The following is a 22347-nucleotide window of genomic DNA, read 5'->3' as shown; positions in this document are numbered from 1 at the left end:
CTGCAGCAAACATGGGGATACAGATGTCTCTTCAATATCAGGATTCTGTTTCCTTTAGACACACCCAGAAGTGGGGCTGCAGGATCATACGGCAGTTCTATTTTTAATTTCTTGAGGAACCTCTGTACTGTTTTCCATAGTATGTATCCGTTTACATTCCTCCAACAGTGCACCAGGGCTCCCTTTTCTCCATACCCTCGCCAACACTTATCTCTTGTCTTTTTGACAACAGCCATTCTGGCAGGCATGAGGTGATATCTCATGGTGGTTTTGATTTGTAGTTCCCTGGTAACTAGTGATACTGAGCACCTTTTCACGTACCTGTTGGCCATCTGTATTTCTTCTTTGGCAGTATATCTGTTCAGGTCCTTTGCCCTTTTTTTTTTTTTTTTTGCGGTACGCGGGCCTCTCACTGTTGTGGTCTCTCCCGTTGCGGAGCACAGACTCTGGACGCGCAGGCTCAGCAGCCATGGCTCACGGGCCCGGCCACTCCACGGCATGGGGGATCTTCCCGGACCGGGGCACGAACCCGTGTCCCCTGCATCGGCAGGCGGACTCTCAACCACTGCGCCATCAGGGAAGCCCCCTTTGCCCATTTTTAAACTGGGTATAGCTCTTCCTTGACTTATGGTGGGGTTATATCCCAATTAAGCCATCATAAGTTGAAAATATCATTAAGTCAAAAATGCATTTAATACACCTAATCTACCAAACATTGCAGTTAGCTTAGCCTATCTTAAACATGCTCAGAACACATACATTAACCTACGGTTGGGCAAAATCATCTAATAAAAAGCTACTTTTAATATGGTGTTGAGTATCTCATGTAATTTACTGAATACTGTACTAAAAGTCAAAACCAGAATGGGGGACTTCCCTGGTAGCACAGCGGTTGGGAGTCCACCTGCCAATGCAGGGGACACGGGTTCGAGCCCTGGTCTGGGAAGATCCCACATGCCGCGGAGCAGCCAGGCCCGTGCGCCACAACTGCTGGGCCTGCGCTCTGGAGCCCGCAAGCCACAACTACTGAAGCCTGCGCGCCTAGAGCCCGTGCTCCGCAGCAGGAGAGGCCACTGCAATGAGAAGCCCGCACGCACCAACAAAGACCCAATGCCGCCAAAAATAAATAAATAAAATTTAAAAATTAAAAAAAAAAAAAACAGAATGGTCGTATGTGTACAGAATGGTTGTTAAGTGTATGGGTTGTTTAGCCTTATGAATGCCTGGCTGACTGGAAGCTGCAGCTCACTGCCACTGCCCAGCATCATGAGAGAGTATTGTACTGCGTATTGATAGCTGGGAAAAGGTCAAAAGTCAAAGTTCCTACTGAATGCATATTGCTTTCACACCATTGCAAACTTAAAAAATCGCAAGTCAAACTATTTTAAGCTGGGGACAGTCTGTAAGTGGTCTGGTTTTTCTTTGCTGTTGTGTTGTATGGGTTACTTGTATATTTAAGGCACTAACCCCTTACCAGACACGTGGTTCGCAAACATTTTCTCCCATTCCATAGGTTGCTTTTTTAAAATCTCTTCTATTGTAGTTTATTTTTTATTATTTACTTATTTTTCTTAATTTTTTTGGCTGCATCGGGTCTTATTTGCGGCACATGGGGTCCTCGTTGTGGTGCGCAGGCTTCTCTCTAGTTGTGGTGCGCGGGGTCCAGAGTGCATGGGCTCTGTAGTTTGCCACACGCAGGCTCTCTCATTGAGGCACGCGGGCTCAGTAGTTGTAGCACGCAAGCTTAGTTGCCCCACGGCATGTGGGATCTCACTTCCCCAACCAGGGATCGACCCCGCGTCCCCTGCATTGGAAGGCAGATTCTTTAACACTGGACAACCAGGGAAGTCCCTGTAATTTATTTTTAAACATCACTTCTTTCACAATTATTTGAAAAGGTGTTTAGTTCAGATATCTTTTTTTTAATTAATTTTTATTGGGAGTATAGTTGCTTTACACTGTTGTGTTAGTTTCTGCTGTACAGCAAAGTGAATCAGCTATATGTATATATGTATCCCCTCTTTTTTGGATTTCCTTCCCATTTAGGTCACCACAGAGCATTTAGTAAAGTTCCCTGTGCTATACAGCAGGTTCTCATTAGTTATCTATTTTATACATATTAGTGTATATATATCAATCCCAATCTCCCAATTCCTATTTTGTTGATGGTTTCCTTTGCTGTGAAGAAGCTTTTTAGTTCCATGTAGTAGCATTTGTTTATTTTTGCTTTTGCTGCCTTTGCTTTTTGTGTTAAATGCAAAAAATCTTGCCAAGACCAAAGTCAAGGAGCTTGCCCCCTATGTTTTTTTCTAGGAGTTTTGTGGTCTCAGGTCTCATAGTCAAGTCTTTAACACATTTTCAGTTGCTTTTGTGTATGGTGTAAGAAATTGCTCCGTTTTCATTTGCCATTTCACTTGCCAGTTTTCCCAACACCATTTATTGAAGAGACTATCCTTTCCCAATTGTATTCTTGGCTCCTTTCTTGAACATTAATTGATCATATATGTATGGGTATATTTCAGAGCTCTCTATGCTGTTCCATCGCTCCATGTGTCTGTTTTCCTGCCAGTACCATACTGTTTTGATTACTATAGCTTTGTAATATAATTTGAAATCAGGGAACATGATGCCTCCAGCTTTGTTCTACTTTCTCAAGATGGCTTTAGTTATTTGAAGTCCTTTTTGGTCTTCTTCTGGACATTTTTTCTTTTTTCGATACGCGGGCCTCTCACTGTTGTGGCCTCTCCCTTTGCGGAGCACAGGCTCTGGACACGCAGGCTCAGCAGCCATGGCTCCCGGGCCCAGCCACTCAGCGGCATGTGGGATCTTCCCGGACCGGGGCACGAACCCGTGTCCCCTGCATCATCAGGCAGACTCTCAACCACTGCGCCACCAGGGAAGCCCTTTTGGACATTTTAACAATATTAATTCTTCCAACCTATGAACATGGAATGCCTCTCCACTTATTTGTGTTTAATTCTTTTATGAATTTTATAGCTTTCAGTGTATAATCTTTTACCTTCTTGTTAAATGGGATTGTTTTCTTAATTTCTCTTTCTGATTGGTGCATTTCTATACACTAACAACAAACTGATTTCTGTATACAGATTTTGTATCCTGCAATTTTACTGTTTCCATTTATTATTTCTAACAGATTTTTTGTGGCATGTTTAGGGTTTTCTATACATAATATGTCATCTGCAAACAGAATATTTTACTTCTTTTTAATTTGGATGCCTTTTATTTCTTTTTCTTGCCTGTCTGCTCTGGCTAGGACTTCCAGTACTATGTTGGAAAAAAGTTATGAGAGTGGGCATCCTTGCCTTGTTCCTGATCTTATGGAAAAAAACTTGCAGGTTTTCATTGTTGAGTATGATGTTAGCTGTGTGTTTGCATATATGACCTTTAATATGTTTAGGGACCTTCCCTCTATACCCAGTTTCTTGAGAGTTTTTACCATGAAAGGATATTGAATTTTTTCAAATGCTTTTTCTGTATCTATTGAGATGATCATATGAGTTTTATCCCTCATTATGTCAATGTGGTGTATCACACATTTACTGATTTGTGTATATTGAGCCATCCTGATATCCCTGGATAAACCCCACTTGACATAGTGTATGATCCTCTTAATGTACTGGTCAAATCAGCTTGCTAGTATCTTGTTGAGGATTTTTGCATCAATGTTCATCAGGGATATTGGCTTGTGATTTTCTTTTCTTGTAGTGTCTTTGCCTGGCTTTGGTATCAGAGTAATGCTGGTCTCATAAAATGAGTTTGGAAGCATCCTGATCTGTTCTATTTTTTGGAAGAATTTAAGAAGGATTGGTATTAATTCTTCATTAAATGTTTAGTAGATTTCACCAGTGAAGCCATCTGGTCCTGGACTTTTGTTTGTTGGGAAGTTTTTGATTACTGATTCAACCTCCTCACTAGTAATTGTTTAGATTTTCTATTTCTTCATGATTCAATCTTGGCAGGTTATATTGAATCCACAGCAAGTTCTTCTCTCCCCTCCCCCACCTTCTGGAGCTCATAAGTCAAGAACAAGAGCACAGCAATGCTTGAAACTGACTGTATGTCTAACAGTCATAGAGGTTTTTTTAATAATAAATAAGTCTCAGTTTTTTAATAAACATTTTATATTTTATAAGGAATAAATATAATAAGCAAAATATTCAGATGATTAAAGCTACGTTTTAAAAAGCAGTATTTTGTTACATATAATTCTATATAGGAAAAGTACCATAACTGGAGTTCAAATTCATAGCAATTAAAATTTTTATTTAATAAATGGTTCAAAGCACAGTGCCAAAAGCATTAACATTTAAAAATTTCACTAAAAGGAAAAAATACTGTAGAATGCACAGCTTCAGAAAGCTACATTAAGTTATCGTAAAACTGCCTCAGACTGCAAAAAGAAAAACTCCAGATGCCATACCTAATAATTCCTCTCTAAAATAATGCCATTTATGTTATAAACCATGAGCACTCCATCAAAAGACTGGAACTATTTTTGTTAATTCAGTGGCCATATTGTTAAAAGGGCAACAATTAAAGCTGTTGGGCTTTATACAGTGTTTAAGTTCCTATCAGAGGGAATACAGCACAACAGACTTCAGCTAATCCTTATGACAGAAGGTGCATGAATGACTGAATTACAATGGTTATAAGAAATGAGAGCTGCTCACTTTCCAGAAACTACAGCTCACAGAAAACCAACAAAAAGCACAATGAGGGCTTCCCTGGTGGCGCAGTGGTTGAGAGTCTGCCTGCTAATGCAGGGGACACGGGTTCGAGCCCTGGGCTGGGAGGATCCCACATGCCGCGGAGCGACTGGGCCCGTGAGCCACAACTACTGAGCCTGCGCGTCTGGAGCCTGTGCTCCGCAGCGAGAGGCCGCGATAGTGAAAGGCCCGCGCACTGCGATGAAGAGTGGCCCCCGCTTGCCACAGCTAGAGAAAGCCCTCGCACAGAAACGAAGACCCAACACAGCAAAAATAAATAAATTAATAAACTCCTACCCCCAACATCTAAAAAAAAAAAAAAAAAAAAACACAAAACAAAAGGGGCAAACGTTAAAAAAAAAAAAAAAAAGCACAATGAGATACAGATCATTGACTTACAAATGTATAGAACTGAAAGTCCAAGTTATTCCTACAACCTGTTTAAAGTGCTTCAGAATTCACACTGATACAATACTAGCTTTCTTCTGGTTTTGGTCATACTTTTCTGCTTTCTGAAGGAGATTATTTTTCTTCTGCTTTGGCTAAATTATATATACTAGTTTATATCAGAAATGGCAAAATCTATAACTCTGTTCAAAGTTTTAAAAGATCGCTTGAGAACGGTTTCTAGGTATTTCTACGCCACCTTTATAGTTCTAGTTTCTCTATAAGGAGTAAATTCACCTTGTCGGTTTTATTCCAGGCTAATTTACACGCTTCCGGAAGGAATGCCCTCTCTAATCCACAGAGTGTGGGTGGAAGACCACCCACGTCACCAACATGCACATTGACTCACTCTGCCTCTTCGATCTTCTCAGCTCCAGCCCCAGTTGAATCTTCCATCTCACCCCTCCTCCCATCACGGCCCTCCTCAGGGGGTCTTCCATCACATTCACGGGCTCGGATGCCACCTCTGGGCTGGTACAGCTGCAAGCCTGGTCGGTCCTGCCAGGACAGAGGGCGTGTTACTCTTCCAAGGGCCAGCAATACAGGAGAGGGCAACAGCTCTATCTATTTCTAGGGCCTGATAATCCTAATATCTAAAGAAATCAGTCTTGCAGCTAAAAATCAGCCTTTTTCACAGCACTATCTCAGAAATCAGGCATTCTGAGATTAAAAAAAAAAGAGTCATGAAAAAGAAAGACAGTTAATAATAACTTGGAAGTAAAGTTAGTGTCTGGGAAAGTGTTACTGTTCAAAGCCAGAACACTCTGTGGAATTAATACAATCACAGCATTCCCTCCTATTTTGAGAGGTGAAAACTCAAACACACTCATCTCAGTCCCTCAAACTCGCCATGAAGGGTGAATGCAAAGTCTGGAACAAAATGAGGCACGGTCTCTAGAGAGATGGCTTTTTAGAGCTATGAATTGAACAGTCACACACATTTGTAATTAGCAATTTCTGTGTAGCTTATTCCTCAACTGTTCCCTTTATGGAAAATGCTAACCAGCCATCATACTAATCTCTTAGAGGTGGTGGGATAAAAACATTCCTGGATAAAGTACATAAAATGAAATGAAACTGCTTCAGGGCATGAGGAAAGCAAAGCCAGGGAAGGACAAAGCGATTCTGCAGGCCAGGACCAGCCTTGGGGAAGCCAGCCAGCTCCGCCGTGGACCCACCCCTGAGGGATCCGTCTGCTTACGTGGGCGGAGCAGCAGCCTTAGCCTTCCACGGCCACCTAGGGGCCAGGGCAGTGTGACTCAGGTGGGCACGTCCTATGCTGTTTCTCCAGGGCTCACCACTCACCTTTGCCCACTCCTGGGCTGTGTGTGGAGGCCCCACAGTTACCACCATGGGGTTTACCAGAATGTTCTTTTCCTAAATATCAGTCTGGCCAATGAGAAGGGTGGGAAAGGGCTTGGCAGGCCATACAGACCCAAATCCCGTGTAGACAGAGAGGCAGGCTTCACACACCACCTCTGCCTGGGGCCAAAAGCATGGCTCTGCTTTCGCAGGGTAATGTCTGTGTGTACAGACGGATTCTAGAAGGATATCAGAACTCACCTCGTGAGAAAGGAGCTATGACACACAGCACCTATTACCACTACAGCACCACAGCTTCAACTGAGCGGAAGAGTCACCTCGGGTTCCCACTCACAAAGCTGTTCCAATACCCAAGTCACTCACTGCTGCTAAATGAAGACGCAGGTGAAAAACCAGTGCTCGTGTGAACGAACCCAGCAGAAAGCCCTGAGGTTACAGTAACTGCAGAAACCTCTGAGTATATGGACGGGGCCGGTCAAGGGTGAAGATGAGAAGACTCCCTCTGGCTGGGGCTGGCCTTGCCTTCACGGCAGACACTTTAAAAATCAACATAGGGCTTCCCTGGTGGCGCAGTGGTTGAGAGTCCGCCTGCCGATGCAGGGGACGCGGGTTCGTGCCCCGGTCTGGGAAGATCCCACATGCCGCGGAGCGGCTGGGCCCGTGAGCCATGGCTGCTAAGCCTGCGCGTCCGGAGCCTGTGCTCTGCAACGGGACAGGCCACAACAGTGAGAGGGCCGCGTACCGCAAAAAAAAAAAAAAAAAAAAAATCAACATAGCGGGACTTCCCTGGTGGCACAGTGGCTAAGAATCCGCCTGCCAATGCAGCGGACACGGGTTTGAGCCCTGGTCTCGGAAGATCCCACATGCCGTGGAGCAAGTAAGCCCGTGCGCCACAACTACTGAGCCTGCGCTCTACAGCCCGCGAGCCACACTACTGAGCCTGCGCGCCTAGAGCCCACGTTCTGCAACAAGAGAAGCCACAGCAAGGAGAAGCCCGCACACCACAACAGAGTAGCCCCCGCTCACCGCAACTACAGAAAGCCTGCACGCAGCAACGAAGACCCAATGCAGCCAAAAATAAATAGATTTATAAAAAATATAAATAAATAAATAAATAAAAATAAAAATCGCTGATACCCACCACCCCCTGGATGGATCTGTGGGGATTATGCTGAGTGAAAAAGCCATCCTCAAAAGGCTACATGCTGTGCTCCCATTTCTACAGCTTCCTGAAGTGACAGAATCAGACACAGCACAGAGGGAGGCTGCCAGGGTCAGGGGTGGCGGGGGACGTGGATACGGCCTGCAGCCCAGGCCTCTGTCCCCTCGGCTCACCTGGACGCCAGGCTGTGAGGGCTGACCAGCACCATGGGGCCGGGCCTGGCAGGGAGATGACCCCATTACAGTGCTTCTCTGCAACGATGTGATCCCAGTGCCACGCCGGTTGTGCAGAGCTGACCTGGGCGTTTATGGCCACCTCATTATCCACTAATAATCAGAACACTCCTGGTGGGACCAAGATGCAGGAGGACATGGAGCTCACCTCCCCCCACAAACACATCAGAAACACATCAACCTGTGGAACGGTTCTCACAGAAACTGGCAGAAGACCCCCTACACAGCCAAAGCTGCAAGAAAGAGCTCCATGTAAGCGGGCTGGACAGAAGAAAAGGCATCGGATCAGGACCTGTGCCCCGGGGAGATCTGTAAGGAGGAGAAAGTCCTCGTGGGTGGGCCCTCGCCCTGGGGAGCAGGCAGGCTGAGCAGTATCCTGGGCATCCCAGTCCTAGGGTCCCGCACGGAGGAGACAGCCGCCCTGCCTGCTGGGAAATCCCGTGAGACAGACCGAGGTGCTGGAGAAGCTGGGACTCTGCTCACAAGGAGTGCCTGTGCGCAGCGCGCTGACAACCGGGCTGGAGAGAGCTTTGCAGCCGCAGCTGCTGCCTCTGCACTCCAGATCGGAAGGGGCGAACACCCTGGCATGGCTCCCTGCACACCACAGCCTGTGAGATCTGGGCAGAGACTCGGCCTCGCAGTGAAGAGACAGACCTGTGTCTGGGGAGGGGTCCAGGTGGGGCGGCAACAGCCACTGTCACTGTGAGCCCCTGGCTCCACCCAGTCCACACGGCAGCTTAGTGCTGGATCTGAGGCAGACAGGTCTCACACAGCAGCAGCGCAGCCACCTCCATTCCTGTACCCACAATGTCCCAACCCCAGCCCCAGCCTACTCCACACCACAGCCTCGTGTGAGATCTGGGATGAACGCAACAGAGAAAGGGATGCGACCCCGGGCTGCTTCTGAGCAGAAGTGTGGACACCTACACAGGTGACGCCTAGGTCCTCTGTGGCCTCACCTGCTTCAGCACTCACCTCCTTTGGGGCAGACACTCAAGAGCAACAGAGCCTGAGTGAACTCGACCCTCAGGGCTTCTGCTCCAACAACTGGTGAGCAGAGCCCCCACCCCGACAGGGCAGGGACAGCCACAGAGCTGAGAAGAGGCCCCACCCCACACCCAGCCCAGGTTCTGGACAGTACAACACTGATCACACCCCTATCACGGGGCTGACGCACAGCACACCCTGAGGAATGACGTGGCTGGTGGGCCCACCCAAACCAGCCCTTGCACCAAAAACACTGAATACACACAGTCTGCACAGGGACATTCCCATATAAAAACACACTTTCAAGACTACAGTAGATAACAGTTTCTCCTAAATTCTTAGAGACAGAGAAAATTAAGTAGAGTGAAAAGGCAGAGGAACTCCCAATTAAAAGAACAAGAGAAATCCCCTCAAAGAACAAATGATGAAACAGAGCTCATCAGTCTACTGGACCCCAAGTTCAAAAAGGAGGTAATAAAAGTGCTACCTGAATTAAGAAAGATTATTGATAGAAATGTAGATCACTGTAACAAGGAACTAGAAACTATCAAGATGAACCAACCAAAAACAGACAATTGCTGAGAGAAAAAACAATCAAGCAATGAACAGCAGACTAAGTGACACAGAAGAATGTATAAGTGATCTGGAAGATGGAATAATGGAAATCACCCAATCAGAGAAGAAGACAGAAAGACAAATATTTTAAAAAATGAAAACAACATATGAGATCTATGGGATAATATAAAATGTGCCAAGCTACACATAATAAGGATTCCAGAAGGAGAAAAGAGAAAGAAGGGAATTGAAAATGTATTTGAAGAAATTATGGCTGAATACTTCCCAAACCTAAAGAAGGACACAGATATCCAGGTATAGGAAGCACAGAGGGTCCCAAACAAGATGAATCCAAACAGACCCACACCAAGACACAGAATTAAGATGACAAAAGTGAAAGATAAAGAGAGGATTCTAAAGGTAGCAAGAGAAAAACAAAGAGTTAGTTACAAGGGAACCCCCAGAAGGCTATTAGCTGATTTCTCTGCAGAAACTTTCAGGCCAGAAGGGAGTGGCATGAAATACTCAAAGTCCTGAAAGGGAAAAACCTGCAACTAGGATACTCTACACAGCAAGATTATCATTTAGAATAGAAGAATAGATAAAGAATTTCTCAGACAAGCAAAAACTAAAAGAATTCAGCAATACTAAACCCACCCTAAAAGAAATATTGAAGGGTCTTCTCTAAATAGAAAGGAAGCAAGGATCTATAGGAAAGGCAAGTATATAAAACGATTGGAGATCACTTAAATAAGCCAGTACATAGGTTAAAAAACCAAAAAAAAATGTAAAAGCAATTATAACTACAATTAACAGTAAAAGGATAAGCATGAACATGTAAAACAGGACATTACAAGTCACAAAATGTGAGGGAGGGGAGTTTTAAAATGTAAGTATTTTGGAATGTTTTTGAACTTGAATTACTATCAATGTAAAGAAAGTAGATATAGTGATGGGTTAACATACTCAAACTCCATGGTAACCACAAATAAAAAATATACAATAGATGCACAAAAACCAAAAAGAAAGAAACTCAAGCATACCACGGAAGAAAATCATCAAGCCACAAAAAGAAAAACAAAAAGAAGAAATGAACAAAGAACTACAAAAAACAACTGGAAAACAAGGATTAAAATGTCAGTAAGTACATATTTATTGATAATTACTTTAAATGTCCATGGTCTAAATGCTCCAATCAAAAGAGTGGTAGATTGGATAAAAAAACAAGAACCTACAATATGCTGCCTACAAGAGACTCACTTCAGGGTGAAAGACACACACAGACAAAGTGAGGGGATGGAAAAAGATACTTCACGCAAATGGAAATGACAAGAAAGCAGGAGTAGCAATACTCATATCAGACAAATTAGACTTTAAAACAAAGGCCATAAAGAAAGACAATGAAGGGTATTATATAATGATAAAGGGATCAATATAAGAAGAGGATATTATACTTGTTAACATACATGTACCCAATATAGGAGCACCTAAATATGTAAAACAAATACTAACAGACATAAAGTGTGAAATTGACAATAATATAATAATAGCAGGAGACTTTAACACCCCACTGACATCAGATCCCTGGACCAATCATCCAGACAGAAAATCAAGAAGGCGACAGAAATCCTAAATGACACAATAGACCAGTTGGACTTAACTGATATCTACAGGACACTGCAACCAAAAAAACCCAGAATACACATCTTTTCAAGTGCGCATGTTACGTTCTCTAGGACAAACCATGTATTAGGTGACAAAACAAGCCTCAACAAATTTAAGAGGACAGAAGTTACTTCAAGCATCTTTTGTTACCACAATGGTATGAAACTAGAAGTCAACCACAGAAAGGAAAATGGGAAAAGAATGAACCCATGGAGACTAAACAACATGCTACTAAAAAACCAATGGGTCAACGATAAAATCAAAGAAGATATCAGAAAATACCTTGAGAGAAAAAAAAAATGAAGACACAACCTTACAAAAATCTATGGGATGCAGCAAAAGCAGTTCTAAGAGGCAAGTTCATAGCGATGCAGGCCTTCTTCAAGAAACAAGAAAACTTTCAAATAAACAACCTAACCTACCACCTAAAAGAATCAGAAAAACAAGAACAAACAAAACCCAAAGCTAGCAGAAGGAAGGAAATAATAAAGATCAGAGAGGAAATAAATGAAATAGAGATTAAAAAAACAGCAGAAAAGATAAATAAAACCAAGATCTGGGTTTTTTTAAAAGATCAATAAAATTGACAAGCCTCTAGCCAGGCTCACCAAGAAAAGAGAGAGGACCCAAATAAATAAAATAAGAAATGAAAGACATGAAATACTAATACCACAGAAATACAACAAGTCATAAGAGAACACTATGAACAGTTATATGCCAACAAATTGGACAATCTAGAAGAAATGGACAAATTTCCAGAAATATACAGTCTAACAAAACTGAGTCAAGAAAAAACATATAATTTGAACAGACGAATCACTGGATGTGAAATAGAATCTGTAATAAAAAATAACTCCCTACAAACAGAAGTCCAGGACCAGACAGCTTCAGTGGGGAATTCTACCACACATACAAGAAGAACTTAGACCTATCCTTTTCAAACTATTCCAAAAAACTGAAGAAGAGGGAACACTCCCAAATTCATTCGATGCAGCCACCCTCACCTTGATACCAAAACCATACAAAGACACTACAAAAAAAGAAAATTATAGGCCAATATCTTTGATGAATATAGATGTTAAAATCCTCAACAAAAATATTAGCAAATCAAATCCAATAACACATAAAAAGAATCATTACACCATGATCAAGTTGGACTCATTCCAGGCTTGCAGGGATGGTTCAAAATATACAAATCCATCAATGTGATACACCATATTAACAAAAAGAAAGAGAAAAACCACATGATTATCTCAGTAGATGCACAAAAAGCATCTGACAAAATTCAACATCCATTCATGATAAAAAAAAACTCTTACCAAAGTGGGTATAGAGGGAGCATATCTCAACATAATAAAAGCAATTTATGGCAAACCCACAGCCAACATCATACTCAATGGTGAAAACCTAAAAGCCTTCTTGCTAAATTCAGGAACAAGACAAGGATGCCCACTCTCACCACTTCTATTCAACATAGTATTGGAAGTCCTAGCCACAGCAATCAGACAAGAAAAAGAAATAAAATGTATCCAAATTGGAAGGGAAGAGGTACACTGTCATTATTTGCAGATGGCATGATACTTTCTAGAGAGAAACCTAAAGTTTCCACACATAACTATTATTAGAATAAATGAATTCAGCAAGGTAGCACGATACAAAATTAATATACAGAAATCTGTTGCATTTCTTTACACCAGCAATGAAATATCAGAAAGAGAAAGTAAAGAAACAATCCCATTTAAAATCATGTCAAAAAATAAAATACCCAGGAATAAATTTAACCAAGGAGGTGAAAGATCTATATGCTGAAAACTATAAAACATTGATAAAGGAAATTGAAGATGATACAAAGAAATAGAAAGATTTCCCATGCTCTTGGATCAGAATAATTCATACTGTTAAAATGGCCATACTACCCAAAGCAATCTACAGATTTTATGCAATCCCTATCAAAATACCCATGACATTTTTCACAGAACTAGAACAAATAATCTTAAAATATATATAGAACCACAGAAGGCCCAGAAGTGCCAAAGCAATCCTGAGGTAAAAGAACAAAGCTGAAGGCATAACCCTTTCAGATGTCAGATTATACTACAAAGCCAAAGCAATCAAAACATCATGGTACAAAAAACTGACATATGTATCAATGGAACAGAAAAGAGGGCCCAGAAATAAACCCACAGACCTATGGTTAATTAATCTATGACAAAGGAGGCAAGGATATACAATGGAGAAAAGACCGTCTCTTCAGCAAGGGGTGTTGGGAGAGCTGGACAGCTACATGTAAATCAATGAAATTAGAACACTCCCTCACACCATATACAAAAATAAACTCAAAATTGTTTAAAGACCTAAATATAAGACATGACACCATAAAACTCCTAGAAGAGGACATAGGCAAAACATTCTCCAACAGAAATCGTAGCAATATTTTCTTAGGTCAGTCTCCCAAGGCAAAAGAAATAAAAGCAAAAATAAACAAATGAGACCTAATTAAACTTAAAAGCTTTTGCACAGCAAAGGAAACCATCAACAAAACGAAAAGACAACCTACAGAAGGGGAGAAAATATTTGTAAATGATGTGACAAACAAGGGGTTAATATCCAAAATACATAAACAACTCATAAAACTCAATATCAAAATAACAAACAACCCAATCCAAAAAAAATTGGCAGAAGACCTAAATAGACAGTTTTCCAAAGAAGACATACAGATGGCCAACAGGCACACGAAAAGATGCTCAATGTCACTAATTATTAGAGAAATGCAAATCAAAACCACAATGAGGTATCACCTCACACTGGGCAAAATGGCCATCATTATAAAGTATACAAACAGTAAATGCTGGAGAGGGTGTGGAGAAAAGGGAACCTTTGTTCACTGTTGGTGGGAATGTAAATTGGTGCAGCCACTATGGAAAACAGTACGGAAGTTCCTTAAAAAACTAAAAATAGAGATACCATATTATTCAGCAATACCACTCCTGGGTATATATCTGGAAAACACAAAAACTCTAATCGAGAAGATACACGCACCCAATGTACACAGCAGCAATGTTTACAGTACGTAAGTCCCCAACATATGAACCTTCAAGTTGCGAACTTTCAAAGATGCAGACGTGTGTTCCATCAACGTCACGTGTGAGTGAAACTGCAGCTTGCCCTCCATCTCCTATTGCTGACGACCCTTCAGCTCTACCATCTCCCACCGCCTCTCCCTCCTCCAGTCAGTAACTCTTCTTGCCTGTTCACTTGATGCCAACCCCTGTATGCCAGCTGTTGTACTAGACTACTGTACTTTTCAAGGTATTGTATTGTAAGATCAAAAATGTTTTCTTTATTATTTATGTTTTTTAATATATTATTTGTGTGAAAAGTATTATACACCTATTACAGTACAGTACTATATAGCCGATTGTGTTAGTTGGGTACCTAGGCTAACTTTGTTGGACTTACAAACCAATTGGACTTATGAACATGCTCTAAGAATGGAACTCATTCATATGTAGGGGACTTGCAGTAGTCAAGATATGGAAGCAACCTAAACGCTCATCAGCAGATGAATGGATAAAGAAGATGTGGTATATATACAATGGAATATTAGTCATAAAAAAGAATGAAATTCTGCCATTTGCAGCAACGTGGATCGATCTAGAGATTGTCATACTAGGTGAAGTTAAGTCAGACAGAGAAAGACAAATACTATATCATATCACTTATATATGGAATCTAAAAATAATACAAATGAATGTATATACAAAACGGAAACAGACTCACAGACACATAAAACAAACTTATGATTACCAAAGGAGAGAGGGAAGGAGGGAGGGACAAATTAGGAGTATGGGATTAACAGATACAAACTACTATACATAAAAATAGATAAGCAACAAGGATTTACTGTATAGCACAGGGAATTATATTCAGTATCTTATAATAACCTATATTGGGATATAATCTGGAAAAAATGTCTGAATCAGTTTGCTGTATACCTGAAACTAACACAATATTGTAAATCAACTGAACTTCAATTTAAAAAAATCATTAACTCTGTTAATGATGTAAAAGAAAGCACCATGACATGTCATTAATATTTTCCTTACTGTCTTAGGGGGAAAATGTATAATCTTTCCATTACTGATTCTCAAGCAAATAGTGTGAATGTGCCAGTTTTATACTAAATAAAAGGTTCTTTTTCCTTCCTGGTTAAAAAAAAATTGATTCTCTGAGAAAAGATGATGCTGGTTTCATTTCACGACTTGGTGCCCTCTCACTGGACAAGAATAACTGCTCTGCAAATAAAGACTCTCAGGGCAGTGAGCTCCCTAGGATGCTGTCAGAAGCTACGATCCTGCACCTCAAGACACCTCAAGACTCTTGGTTAGATAAAACATTTCTGTTTGGAAAAGCCTGCACGATGACAGTTGATACTCTGAGCAGACGAAAATGAAGTGAAAGATTATCCCCAGTGAATAAAAGAACCTTGCTTCCCGCGTCCTCCTTCTTGGGTGCCAGTCCATCTTCGCTCCTCTCCCTTCCTGGTGTCTCTGCTGCCCCCACAGGGCCGCCCCCATGCTGGCTCCCCTTCTTCTTTCGGTCTGGGGTGAATCCTGTCCCCCTTTTCAGCTCTTCTTCGCTTCTTCCTGAAAACTTATCCCACTCATAGTGAGCTCTATGTTTTCTGCAGTCATCCAAGTGGTATCTATGTGCTTCAGGTTCTTTTCCTCGGAATCTTCTCTCCATGTCCCTTTGCTCTTTATCACTGTCATTTTGTGACCTGTGATTCAACACAAAATATCAATAACCTTACATAAACTGCTTGTCCATTACCTGTCTTCCCTTCCAGACTACAAGTTCAAAACCAGGCAGGGGACACATAAGTCTGCTCATCACTGCAGTGCCAAGTTTGCACATGGTGGGCACACGACGGGCATTCAATAAGAAACGTTTGAAAACATGAATAAACAATAGTAATAACAATATTTACTGTTACACTTGAGTCACACATATGTAATAGGCACTATGCTAAGGTACCATATACACATATTTTTGTAATTCTTAGTAAATATAATCCTCCCTTTTTTTTTAACAGATAAAGTAAATGAGACTAAAAGTACTCAAGGGACTTTCCTAGCAGCCCAGATGCACATCCATCGTGACACAGAGCTGGTATTTACAGCTGAGTTTCTGTTCCAAGCAGAGCTAAAATTAACTAAAAAAATTAATGCATGCATATATCCAACTGTTAAATGAATAGTAAGTAAATAAGTGGCTGCTTAGTTCATCTGGTTCTTAAAGTCTTTCTCTCCACGAGCCTCACATACCGTCTGTGGCTCCCCGCACGCAATGGCAGCAGGGCTGATGGGAACAAACCGAGCTACAAGCAGAAATCTGCGCCAGAAACAGGACGAAGGCTCTGCTGTATCATAAGCGACAATAAGAGATATGCCTGGGACACAAACCAGAGCGGTCATAGATGTGATAGTCATGTACAAGTTAATCTGATAAACAAACCAATTAACCAGAACACCTATAAAGAAGAAAGAAAACCTTTATCACAACTCTGTGCAAGAAAGAGAGTAAGAAGTCATTCCGAGTACTGTGATTCTGGGCAAAAAGCAGCCTAATCCCATGACCTTGCCATTTCCCCGCCAAACTCAAATCTACTTCCAGCCACCCCTCTGAGCGGAGTGGTCCTGGGCTCCAGGAAGCTCTGCAGGCATCCACATGCAGGGGAACAAGAATCCCGGCTGCACATGGCCCCCTGACTGCAGACCCAGGAGGGAGGGGCTCCCTGCTCAGAGACTGCCGTGCATCCTGTCCCCAGAGCACTGCTCAAACTCCTCTCATGGGCCACTTGTGCGTGAGCAGGCGGAGGACAGCCCCACCGCGCAGAGGCAGGGCCAGTGGAACACCAGCTTCCACAGCTGCTGGGCAGATCCTGGCGGGACCGGAGGACTGACCACTCCAACAGAGAAAGGAGAGCACTTGGGACTCTATTTCTGTATCACAGAAGATCTCCAGCGCCTAAAAGGCTGGGCTCTCCAATTTACAATTCTGCAGATACACTGAAGGAGGTCTGGAAGATCAAATGGGCAAGATATCTCAAAACACAGAGGAAAATTCCAAACTGATAAAAATCACCAAGTAAAGAGAGTGGGAAGAAGATCTTGAAGATGGGAAGTGCAAAGACAGGAATCCAAGAGAATAACCAGGAGAGGAGATAGTGGAGGAAACAATACCAGGACACTTCCCTGTTTGAAGCCAGCCTTGAGGATGCAGACTGAAGAGTTCACCATCAGCGTGACTGCCGGCCAAGGAGAGACAAAGACGTGGGCAAGCACGTGCCAGCAAACTCTTGAATTCCAAGTAGATTATGAAACATAAGCGCTCATACTGACAAAGGATACACAACCACAACTCGATGACAACCTTAACATGCTTAACATGGTCAGAGAAACAAAAGCACGGCTCACTTTTCCCTGAGCTCCTGCAGCCAGCTCTCCAAGGGCTTGGGCTTCACGACTACACAGCTGGGACCGGGTTCCTGTTTCCCATGTCTGGTGTCAATTTCCTCTCCTCTTTCTTTTGGCTTCTTCTCAGTGCTAGACTCCTCTCCCTTTTCTGATTTCTTGAGAAGCTGAGAAATTATAATGTTAGTAAAATATCACTTTAGGAATATATTATAAAAGAAGGTATTTAATAAATAATTTAAAATATACACCAATATTGAGCCCAAACGTTTGAATAGCAAAAAAACATAAGCTAAAGGTCCAATGAACAGGTTTTTGGTTAAATACACAGGGGAACATTCTTTCAATGAAATACTTTCTAGTTTTGAAAAACAATTTAGGATAATGTGATAAAAAAAGATATTAATGAAGAAAAGAATGTTACAAAGTGGAATGATCCAATTTCTATTTGTATGCTGATTCACACACATAGAAAAACGTCTAAAAGGCTTGCAACACTGTGTTAAGAGTTATTATTTTTAGTTGGCAGAAATGAAATTATTTTCTTTCATCTACAGGTTCCAGTTTTTCTAAAATGAACAAGTATTACTTCGGTAATAAGGAAAAAATTCTTTTAAAGGATGGCTTTATATTAATGACTGAGAATAGTTTTTAAAACACCTATTACTCTCCTTCTTGAAACAGATTTAGAAGGTTCCTATGATACATACATTTTGGTATGAAATTGGGCCTTCCTCCCTGTTCTTGCTCTTTGAACTTTAAGTACCACAGGTAGAGTCAGTTTGTAGAACATGAACCAAAGTCTACTTGTGAGAATTTTGTTCTCACTTATAAAAGTGAACTTATGTAAGTTGCAGTAGACAAAAACTATACACAGATACACTTAGACTAAATGAGTTCATTTAAGGATGAAACATAGACTGTCAGGCAAATGCTGCAAGCTGCTTCTCATCAGAGGTGTGGAGTTACCTGCCTATTGGGGGGATCCTTTCAGACAACAGTGTATCTTTTTTTAATTAAAAAACTAATATATGCACATCACAGGGGAGTGCAACAGTATAAGTCTCCATCCATCCAACAAATAATTTTGTGCACCTATGAACTGTTTTTACAGTATTTCTGAAACCAAAGCTTTTTCCAACACCACCTCCCCAGCTGTCCAGCACAGGCCGGGTGTCCTATGACTCAACCCAATTCTGACACTATCCACCTGGAATTAATGTCAGATCCCACAGGACTGTCCCCACTTCAGAGGCCAGTTGCAAGTCCCAGGTTGTCACCAATACTTCTGACTGGCCGGCTATAAATTCAGGGGGTTCTTGAATGAGACTGACTCATGGAGCTCAGGGAAGTGCTTTACTTACTATTACTGGTTTATTACAAAGGATACAACTAAGGCACAGCCAGATGGGAGAGATGCACAGGGCTCTCTCGGGCTCCACCCCCTTGGCAGTGGGATATGTGTGTTCACCAGCTTGGATGCTCTTCAAACCCCACGCTTCAGGGACGTTTATGGAGACGCCGTTACACAGGCATCATTGATTAAACCTCTGGCCATTGGTGACTGAACCCTCTTTAGAGGTGGGGATGGGGCTGGAGGTTCCAATGCTATAATCACGCCTGGTCTTTCTGATGAGCAGCTCCCATCCTGAAGCTATCCAGGGTCCCAGCCACCTGTCAGCTCATTAGCATACAGAGGACACTCCTGTCACTCCAGAGATTACAAGGGTTTTAGCAGCTGTGTGCCATGAACTGGGGTAAAGACCCTGGGCTCAGTGCTAGGAATGCAGTTGTGGGCAAGAGACAAGTGCCCACAATTAAGGACTCACACTTGATAGTCTTGCTAAGACAGTGGTGGCCATGGGCGTGGGAGGACGGTATACACAGTGACAAAAATAGAGAACTGTGAACCAGATAATCTCAGGTGGTATGAAACGCTACAAACACATGATAAACAGACTAAAAGGACAATGAGGTGTGGGGCAGGGGAGGAGGAGGAATGGTTTCTCAAGGGGGTCAGGGAAGGCAGGGACCAGACAGTGAGGGGGGCCACTCATGAGAGGGCGTGAGTCTGGTGGGGGGGAAGCTCCCTGCGAGGGGAGCCGGTGGTGGGGGGGAGGGAGCGGGGAGGGCAGCAGGGGTCAGGCCAAGTGTCCCCGTGCAGCCCACATCTATGCTTGTTCTACATGCGTGTACCCTATCTCACACACACGTTTTTAAAGACCTTCGTGGAAAAGATCGCACAACTCTTTCAGACAACAGTATTTATAGCCTACAATTTATATACAGTATTCGGGAATTTTACTTGTGACTTTGGTAACCTGACTTCCTACTTCAACTTGAGCTCACTGCTTAGTTTTCAAGTCTCAGAGGAAAATAAACCACTGGGTGGCTCTCCTTGAATCATATTCTTCTTTACTGTTAAAAACAGCCATGAGGACCTCTCTCTGCCTCTTTACTTTTAGGGTATTAATACAAATTCTTTTGGGCTTTTTTTACAGATTTTATTTTTTAGGTTTTCTTTTTTTTTGAATTCTCCAGATGAATCTTAGGTCAGAGATTCCCAAACTGAGCACAGATGCTCATTAAAGGCTACCCTTGGAGTCAAATATGTACTGTCAGGTCAGAACACCAGACACTCGAAGGACAGAGCTGTAGGCGGCCCATGTCACTGGGGTCTAATCTGCCACCAGGATTCTGTTTTACCAGATTCAGTAAGACTAAGCCTTTCTCTTGCTGTGCCTATGTTTTGGTTTCTTTTTTTCTATATGAAGAGTCCTACAGTTACTTTTACTGACATAATTTGTTTTTATTTCTTTGGTTTATTTTGGATTCTAATTCCATATTCAAACATGTAAAAATAAAATGCTATATTCCAAATACTGTAAGTCTTACTAAAATTATAGGCAAAATTGTAGGCTACACGTTTTAATGATTCTTCTCGAAAAACTCTCAAAGCTGTTGACAAAAATGCTTTTCAGAATATAAAACATTAGGTGCTATTATTCTTTGCTGAGAAAGGTAAAGGAGAAGGCTGGACAATATTTGCATACCTGTAGATGTATACCTACTTCCCCCCTGGTCATGACAGAGCTGTCTTTCCAAGATGACAAAGGCCTTCCCGTAATATTAAGGTTTCATTTTATTATATTTCAAGGGCTGTTAATTTATATTGTTGAGACTACGTATGATTGTTATAGGAAGTATATCTGCTACACTTTTGTTATGAAGAATTGTGTTCATACTTAAACCACATGGACAAACAGAAGACACTCTCAGAGTTATTTCCAGAGGGACACCCTGGCTATGCCCATTATTAGGTCCATGTCCTGGCAGAGGTGGGATGGACGATCTTCATTTAATAATCTTGACTGGGTTCCTCAATTTCATCAATGTTATTATCAGATTATGAGATTTTAAAACTACATAGATCCGTAACAATTGTCATCAAAGCCAAAATGAAGGAAACCACTCTGGCTGATTTCTTGCGGGTCAAACGGCTACCTACTCATCTTGCCCATTGAGGTTTTATCTTGGCAGTAAATGTGCTGCAGCAACATGACCTGGCCCACACCTTCCATCAGGTTGAATTTTTCAGCAAATCCTTAAACTTAAAAAGAGACATTTCAAGAAACAGTCTTCAGAGATTATGTCATTCATTAGTGCTGTTCATCAGATATTTCAGGTTTTCCTCCTAGCACTTGCAATGTCCCTCAGCTTGAGATTAGGTGGGGACGTGCACCATGATTTGGCCGGTGAAGTGTGGGCAGATGGGACCTGTCACCTCTGTGTGGAAGGTTTAAGAACCAGTGTGCAACCTGCTGTGTTACACACCCCCTTCCCCCTTCATAACGACTGTGGAAGCAAATGGAAGATGGAGCCTCATCAGCTTGGCTCACTGAACGGCTATGATGAGCAATGCACAATGGACACGTAATGTGAACAAGAAGAGAACCTTAGCTGCATGAAACCAGTGAGATCTTGAGACTATTTTCACTGCAGCACAGCCCAGTCCGTCCTGATCGATATAGATGGCTATGTGTTTCACAGGAATACGGTTAAGAAATCCCCTCCATTGCTAGTGAACCCCATAGGACCACCTATGGGAGACATTGTTTTAGAAGTCAAGGCCTAGAAAAAGCTTTGCTTTCCTTGAAGAAATGGCATGTTTTCTCTTCATGGATAATGAAAACTACATTTCTGATCAACTTTTCTGTTTTTGACTGCCGAGCATATCAGAAACTAATCTAGGGCTCAACTATGGCAACTGTGGTCTCTTCCCTATCCTTTCCTTTCTGCCTCTGTTCCCTCAAGTCCTGACCTTCCATTTTTTTCCTTTATATTATACAGTGTTAATGAATCCCTAAAAGGCACCTTAAACCCTTTGTGGAAGAGGTAAGATTCACATGAGGTTGAAATCTAGGCTTAAAGTCATCTGAGCAGAATACTAAGAAGGTAGGGCCTGACCCCGATGTGGGCAATGAATTTTACATAGAGGATAATTCCCTCTGCGGGAATTAAACCACCCTCCTAAATGAATGCATGAGTCAAAGGAAACACTGGGCAAGAGATGTAGAAACCATTGCTGCTACCACAAAAGAAATGATACAACCCAGTTCTACGAGTCAGTCGGCATAAAGAAAGGCCAGTAGACACAAAGCCAGCGGGTTTCAAACGTGTAGCTTTTTAGTTAGGAAATCTTTCTTGAAAGGCAAATATAAGCAGAAGCCCAGCCTATGACACTTAAATGTGGTCTCCTCTGGGTGAAGCGC

At 42.1% G+C, this 22347-nt stretch overlaps 1 protein-coding gene across 6 annotated transcripts in view; it reads right to left on the bottom strand.

Annotated features, from left to right (window-relative positions):
- Positions 1-22347, bottom strand: part of UPF3A (UPF3A regulator of nonsense mediated mRNA decay) — a 36415-nt gene that overhangs the window by 5622 nt on the left and 8446 nt on the right. For 5 of the 6 annotated variants that reach the window (XM_060080014.1, XM_060080017.1, XM_060080015.1 and 2 more), the window contains 3 exons: positions 17579-17742; positions 15585-15879; positions 5524-5672 (listed from right to left, as the gene is read on the bottom strand). In XM_060080014.1, coding sequence (XP_059935997.1) covers positions 5524-5672; positions 15585-15879; positions 17579-17742 — 608 coding nt within the window. The remainder of the gene's footprint in view (positions 1-5523; positions 5673-15584; positions 15880-17578; positions 17743-22347) is intronic. The other variant, XM_060080018.1, reaches the window with a different exon arrangement.

The sequence above is a fragment of the Mesoplodon densirostris genome, chromosome 17 (genome assembly GCF_025265405.1).
Source record: "Mesoplodon densirostris isolate mMesDen1 chromosome 17, mMesDen1 primary haplotype, whole genome shotgun sequence".
Classification (NCBI taxonomy): Eukaryota; Metazoa; Chordata; class Mammalia; order Artiodactyla; family Ziphiidae; genus Mesoplodon; species Mesoplodon densirostris.
The sequence above is the reverse complement of the archived record's forward strand: the minus strand, read 5'-3'. Positions and strand labels throughout refer to the sequence as shown.